The 7224-nt window shown below is 45.9% G+C and overlaps 1 protein-coding gene across 1 annotated transcript; it reads left to right on the plus strand.

The window, feature by feature from the left end:
• The first annotated feature begins 690 nt into the window (after window positions 1–690).
• NXT2 (nuclear transport factor 2 like export factor 2) lies at window positions 691–7087 on the plus strand. Its single transcript, XM_071569466.1, has 4 exons — window positions 691–747; window positions 2670–2756; window positions 3109–3253; window positions 4157–7087. Exons 1-4 carry the CDS (start codon window positions 733–735, stop codon window positions 4333–4335), a joined length of 426 nt encoding a protein of 141 aa, XP_071425567.1. The 5' UTR covers window positions 691–732; the 3' UTR covers window positions 4336–7087.
• The last annotated feature ends 137 nt before the right edge of the window (window positions 7088–7224 follow it).

The following is a 7224-nucleotide window of genomic DNA, read 5'->3' on the forward strand; positions in this document are numbered from 1 at the left end:
GAGTGCAGGTGGCACAGGAGGCCCTGGGCAGGCCTGGCCCTGTCAGGAGTGCAGGTGGCACAGGAGGCCCTGGGCCCTGTCAGGAGTGCAGGTGGCACAAGAGGCCCTGGGCAGGCCTGGCCCTGTCAGGAGTGCAGGTGGCACAGGAGGCCCTGGGCAGGCCTGGCCTTGCAGGTGCAGTTGGGCCCGTGGGGGCCTGTGGGGACAGGGGACCCTTCTCGCCTTGCTGGAGACTGATTCCTCTTTCATTCCGTGCCCATTATTTGCCCAGCATCAAATAATTCACAATAAACACATGTCACTTTGTCAGTGGTTCTGAAATTATGCAGCATTCTGTTATCCATTTTGATAGATTTCAATGGACCGGCTGATGAGAACAAACCAAGCCTGGCCCAGCCCAATGTCTGAGGGCCCCGAGCCCTCCTACCCAGTTATTGATACTCTGAGTAAACTGGGCTGAAGTTCTGAACCAGTCACTTCTGAGAATTACTGCCCATCTCCACAGAAATAGGGAAATAAACGATCCATTCGCTGTGTAGCTGGGATGGAGGTTTTAATTCCTTTTCCGGGGCTGTTTCCAGGCACTCCTGGTTTCCCAGGCGGCCCTTCCCGGCCCCGGAACGGAAGCGCCGCCGCGGCCGGGCCGTGTTGTCGGGGGGAGCGCTCGGGGAGCACCGCGGCGCGGCGGAACCTGCCCCGTGCACTTCCGGCGCCCGCCCGCCTCGCCGCCCCATGGCCGCGTCCGTGGTGAGTGCGGGCCGGGCTGGGAACAGCCGGGAACAGACCCGGGAGGGGGGCGCGGGCCGGGGGGTGGGCGTGGGAACGCGGGGAGGCCGCGGGACGTGTCCCGGCCCTCAGCGGGGTGCGGGCGGGGCACCCCCGGCCTGCCCTGCCCAGGGCCCGCCACAGGCCCTGAGGGCACGGGGGGCTCGGCAAGACATCGGCAGGGCCCGGGGGGGTTGGAAATCTGCCTGGCATTGTCAGAGTCTTCGAGAAGGTTGTGTTGTGTTGGTTGGTTTGTCAGTTACGGCTTTTCTCTTAAGTGCTGGGAGGGAAGGTCTCGGAGCGAGGGGGTCGGGCAGGAACCAGGAGCCCGAGGGAGCTGCGACATCCCCATCCTCGGAGATGTCCGGACGTGGCGGGAGACAGGACACTGGGACAGCCCGGAAAGGGGATCGGCCTTGGGCTCAGCTCCGCTTTGAAAAGGGATCAGGACCACATGGCCTCCAGCAGTTTATTCCTGCCTAAAATTATCGCTGGGCTCCGGCTGTAAAAACTCGTCTGGGGTCTGAAAGCCAACAGAGCTCATTCCCCATTTAACTCCTGTTGTAGCTACCCCACCAACTCATTGCAGTCTCCTGGTGTTTCTCCGGTGCTTTCCCTCGTGCCTGTCCTGTGTTTGGAGCTAACTGGGAGTGTTTGGTGCTGGTGGGGAGTGTCTCTGCAGTGTCACCGCACTGAGGGCACAGCCACCTGCCCTCCCGACACCACAGGCACAGCTGCAGGGCCGGGGCTCACACTCCGTGTCTCCAGTGCCAGGGAGTTCCTCTGGACACTTCCTGGGGTGCAGCAATCTTTACGTTGTCACATTTGTTGGAATGAGCCTGTGGGTTTGGAAGTTGCTGGGGAAGGTGAAGAGCAGGCAGAGAAAAGTAGTGCACAGTAACATGAGAGAGTTTGGCTTTGTTGAGTAAAGAGGGAATATTTGATAGGCTGGTGGTTATTCTGCAGTAAAGAGCTTTCTCTGAGCAGAAATATTTCCTGTGGTGATCGTGGAGGAGTTCATTGGAGTTCTCTTGTATATTCAGTAAAGGCTTCCATGGAAACATAAGTAGTTAAGTTGTGCAGCACTGATTGAGTTGCAGACAGTGAGAGCACAATGATAAATAATAACATCTTTAACAAGCTGTCGTAACAGAACCAAGTGCAGTTTTATGTGTGGACAGGAAATTCAGACTCTGCGTTCCAGGACATCCCAGTTCAGGGTGTGTAGGAGATCAAGGGCCAAAGAGCTGCACAAACAGAGCAGATCACCCAGTGGGATCCCAGTGCAGTGATGGGACAGCACAGGCTGTCACCTGGGGATGAGTGAAAGCAGAGAGATGTCAGGGGAGTGCTGAGGTGTGAGGGGGGGTGTTTGGTTTTCACTGGTAGATGCAGCACTGGAGCAGGTACATTCGGGGTGTTGGTGTTCCCTCTCTCTCTCTCTCTCTTTCTCTCTCATTACACTTTAAATTTGTGTATATAGAGGTGTTTGGAAACAGTGAGACTGTGGTGTCAGTGTGATGGGGTTCATGCTAATTCTCAGAAATACATTGAATAAGTCTTGTCCCTTAACTTTATTTCAGAACAGCCATCCCAGCAACTGTTTCCCCTGAACACTTTGGTGCCCACCCCACCTGCAGCAGCTGTAGCCCATTTTCCAATGTAAATATTTGCAATTTAAGTGCAATACATATATCAGCATTCAAAATGAATCCTAAAACTGTCACCTGCCTAAAAGCTGGTACTTTCTGCAAATAGAAAAGGAGTTTAGAATAAATTTCAGCATTATCTGATACCACATTTTGGTGAGGATGGGAAAGACCAATCAAAGCGACTCACGGGAGGAATTGTGTACATGGCTGGGTTGTGTAACTTAAGTAATTTATCTGATTTTTTCCCTCCAGGATTTCAAAACCTATGTGGATCAAGCTTGTAGAGCTGCAGATGAGTTTGTCAATATTTATTATGAGACAATGGATAAGAGAAGGAGGGTATGTAGATTTCTGACAATAGTTAAAATTGCCTTGTGCCCTTTTTGTTTGCTTTGCTAACTGGCCTTACACAGAGAGCACCTGAGTGTGGGTTACCATGTGTTGTATGGCCAGGCTGAGTCCTCTGTGCCTCGGGCTGCCCTGCAGGGAACTTTGTGTCCCTGTGCAGCCTTGCTGTAGAAGGGGCCTTTTGGGAAATGCCTGAGGCTTCTCCATGGTCCCAGTCCAGTCTGGAGCAGCTGTGTCTGTCCTGCAGGGGCAGGATTTGGTCAGCACAGGGTGGTGGGTTTTGTGTGTTGTCCATTATATGTTTATGTGTTTTTCCTAAGTGTGTATTTTCATAATCCCTCAGGCTTTAACCAGACTATACCTGGACAAAGCAACATTAGTTTGGAATGGGAATGCAGTGTCTGGGCAAGAAGAACTAAATAAATTTTTTGAAATGTTGCCATCAAGTGAGTTCCAGGTTAATGTGTTGGACTGCCAGCCTGTTCACGGTAAGGTTGTGTTATAATTTATCTATTTTCAGGGGTTTTCTAACTATTGAGAGTGAAATACAATTATAATAGTCCTTCATATTTCCTTTGGAATAAGCTTAGAGAAAATACCAAGGGTTGAAATGTCAAGCTGTGCATAAATAAAGCACAAGTCAAAAGATGCAGCAACTCCACACTTTTTCTCATGTCTGGGAAAATATTTTAAGGACTTTTTTTTTAAGATCATATTCAGAAGTGATGTATTTTCATGTATGGAAAAAGTCTGGCTCATCAGGTTATGTTGTCCTTGAGAGACCTCTATGGTGGGCTCTGGTCCTGATCTGCAAATACTGTGGAACAAATCGTTACTAACCTGTGTGTACTTTGATTTCTTTACCTCTAGAATAGATGTTAAATTCTTTAGATTTCTGGTTAACAACTGCTAAAGAAAGGCTTACGTAATTGAGAAGTTAATATATTGCTTCTAATGGACATTTTGGGAATATAAGTAAGGAATAAGCCTGTGGTCAAGCACACTTGCTTTGCTCTGCTGTGAGAAAGATACAATGTCTATTAAAGGGGGGGGAAGCAAATGCAACGTGCTGAATATCTCTATGTGTGTATATTATCTCAAGTAATGAGAGGTTATTCTGAGCAAACCCAGAGGTGTTTGTCATAGTGCTCTAAAGGGAACAGCAGGAGGTGAAAATGGCAAGGCCCTTGCCAAGGCGTGTTGAGTGAACCCACGGCTGTCTGTGTAGAAACGCTGCACCAAAGCTGTTCTGCCCCCTGTGTAACCAGCTGGTGTTACCTGGCGCTGGCACAGCCGCAGTTGAACGAAGCTTCTCTGTGCATTTCCTGCTCCTTTACCTGCTAGTCTTTGTTTGAGTTGTTTTCTTCATCATTTTATACCTCCTTGTGAAGAACAAGCTACTCAAGGCCAGACAACAGTCCTCGTGGTGACAAGTGGGACTGTCAAATTTGATGGGGATAAGCAGCGCTACTTCAATCAGAACTTCTTGCTGACAGCACAGGCCACCCCGACCAACACCGTGTGGAAGATCGCCGGGGATTGCTTCCGCTTCCAGGACTGGGCCAGTTAGCGGGGCTGGCGCGGGCAGGGACCCTCCCCACTGCTCAGGCAGCTGCTCCACGCGGGGGACACGCCTCTTTGTGTCGCATCTGTCCTTGTGGAAGGTCTGCAGATCCTCCAGGATTGGTTCCAGTGACCATGGCTTTAGTAGTAATCTTAAAATGTGAGAGGTTGCTCATGTTAGTTGAATTTAGTGAAGTGCTGAAGGCAGTGAGCTGCACTCGAATCATTCCCAAAATGCCTTACATGCAGCTGTGCTGCCGCTGCTGAGTGCTCAAACTCTGCTAGTTAAACACAAAATTTTAGTCATACACAATTCTGACCAAATGTAATTTTTCTCAACTTGAAAAGACCTGTTTTTACAGTAGCATCTTCTTTTTTTGGAAGGAGATGCTTGTGGCATGCAGATGGAATTCCGAACGCTGCCTGCTCCTGGTGGCAAGAGGCTGGGAAGCATTGCCATGGTTCCTGCTCTTTGTTGAAAGGAGCAAACAGGGCTCCTGAAGTCTGTAATCTCTCAATTCATTGGGAAGGTGATGTTACCTTCTCTGATGTGAAGGGACTAAAAAATCTCATCAGGTTTCCTTTTGGTCTGAGCTTCCCAGACTTTGGCTGTAGTCAATTTACATGGATTCATGTGTAGGGCATGCTGAATGATTCGGAGCTCCTGTGCCAACAACTCGCCACATGCCTGTGAAAGACTTCAAACTGACTGTTTCTCTTTTGAAGTCTTACACAGTGACCTAGAAATGGGTTGGTAACACGATGTCTGTTTGCTTTAACTGTTCATTTTGTTGCTATGAGGTTTGGACTGTTTTTCCCCTGTTAAATCTGCAAGTTTTGAACCCTTTTTATCTTTCCAAGAAATATGGTAGTTAAAAAGTGGCACTGAAAGTGTGTATTACTGTGAAGCCTTCAGTTTTTCTCATCTGTACTGTTACTCACAACAGGTGCTTGCATTATTTTTGGAACAGTAGCTCTGCACCACAAAAACTCTCTTCCTCTCATGCAGGTTTTTACTGTATTTTTCATGTTCTCTGTAAACATGGCCTTTAATTATTGATTCCAGGGCATTTTGTGTGTTTTGCTTTAAATTTGCAGTTTAAAGCTTTCAGCTGCTTTAAAGTAGTTTTCAAGACTGCAGGTTAAGAGTGTCCATCTTAACCTGGGAACTTAAAAGTAAATCTGAGTTATCAGCAGATTTGTTTCAAAGTGGTCCATTTCTATTTTAAGCTTATTGGAAAAACCAAAACCAAAACAAAAAACCACCCCAAAATGCAGCTGCATCTGTGAGCAGTTGCTGGTAACTGAAGCTGCAGGAGGGGAGTTGTGCCTCCCAGCATAACCCACGTTCCAAAGACAACAGCAGTCTGAAAGCAGTTACAGCTGCAGCTCCTGTTCCATGGCTGACATCGAGGAAACTGTGAAAATGAGCAATATCTCACTTGTGTAAAACATCTTAAAGCATCTGTAGTTTGTGATATAATCCCACAAATAATGGAATGTTTAGGTGAAATGGGGGCTCTATTTCCTTTTCAGGCCCTCCAGTCTTTACACCAGTAAGTTAGAATTAGTAACTTGTGTCTGTTCAGAGGCTGTTTATGGTCAGAACTATTGTGTACCTATTTTTCAGGCTAAAGAATTTGAATTCCTGCAGAACAGTGCAGGAAATGAATTTTTGAAAACTGTAAATATTGTAAATACATTGTTATTTCTGTATGTAGTGAAGAAAGGATCACTCTATTTCATTACTGTTTGTTCTTAAGAGAATATGCGATGTTCATATATTTGTATTTCCTATAAAAGTTTGAAAAGAAAATGTAACCCTGAACACGCCTGTGACTGGTACAGCATTGTCGAACTGTGACACTGGTGTGGTGTACTCTCCTGGCTGTTTAATTTGCTGTTGATGTGTCAGTGGTGTTGCAGATCTGCTTTGCAAACACAAAACAGGTTTTGCCTTTCCAAATGTACTCATGGGTGCAACTGTAGCATTGGCTTGTTGGACTTTGAAGGCGGTTACCAGAACACACACTTATATCAGTACCTGATAAGCTTGTCCTGTGAATAAATACTTTTTGGATTTTTTTTATCCAAGTTTGAATTTGTATAGTAATTTGTAAGCGTTTTTTAGGCAGACTGGGAGATGTAGAATATATGGGGCAGTATTTCAACTAGATGTTATTCTCAATTATTATTTTCATGCTGTTCAAATGCAAATTGCTTTTAAATCTGACTTCTGCAGTTAATACTAAAAAACTGACCAACCAAAAAAACCCATCATTACCTGGAACATCATGTAGGAAGGTCACTGACTGGCCTAGCTGGACAAACCCAGTTGAAACCCAAAATTTACAACGGGAGTCTATAAAATGAGTGTGTTTGTGCTCCAGACTCTAAACTGGAGTTCCTGCTCCCATTCTTGTTTGTTTGATATCAAGTTACTCATGTACAACTGGTCCATGAATCAAAGCCAGCTGAAGAGCCAACACTTCCACACACAAAACTGTGGCAACTGAAGACTTGAAGGTTTTTTTGTGTATGTTCCCTGTATTGTTTTTATCAGTCACTGCTTTTATGTTGCTTTGTTCTTTGGTATATCACGGTTAAATTGATTTGAAATACTTGTGCTGTTCCTTGGAATGGAGAAAAGGGATTTGTTCTGATGGTTCTGATATGCCTACACTTCCTTACCCTGACTGGAGAAAAGCACATTGTGAAGAAATGCTGTTTTACCAGTAAAATAATTTTCCAAACTTGAATATATTTTGTAAGTTTTTCAAATTGTTTAAGACCTCTTGTAAGATTAATTTTAAAAAAGAAAAAAAAAAAAAGAAAACCAACCAAAACCCACCTACCTGATATTCTATCTTTTTTAAATTATTATTATTAGAAGTTT

This window comes from Pithys albifrons, chromosome 14, assembly GCF_047495875.1.
Source record: "Pithys albifrons albifrons isolate INPA30051 chromosome 14, PitAlb_v1, whole genome shotgun sequence".
In the NCBI taxonomy this organism is placed as follows: Eukaryota; Metazoa; Chordata; class Aves; order Passeriformes; family Thamnophilidae; genus Pithys; species Pithys albifrons.

Excerpts from the sequence above, each read along its gene's own strand:
- NXT2 (XM_071569466.1), top strand. Across the intron at positions 2,757-3,108 it reads CAATGGATAAGAGAAGGAGG|GCTTTAACCAGACTATACCT; the intron begins GTATGTAGATTT and ends ATAATCCCTCAG. Across the intron at positions 3,254-4,156 it reads GGACTGCCAGCCTGTTCACG|AACAAGCTACTCAAGGCCAG; the intron begins GTAAGGTTGTGT and ends CTCCTTGTGAAG.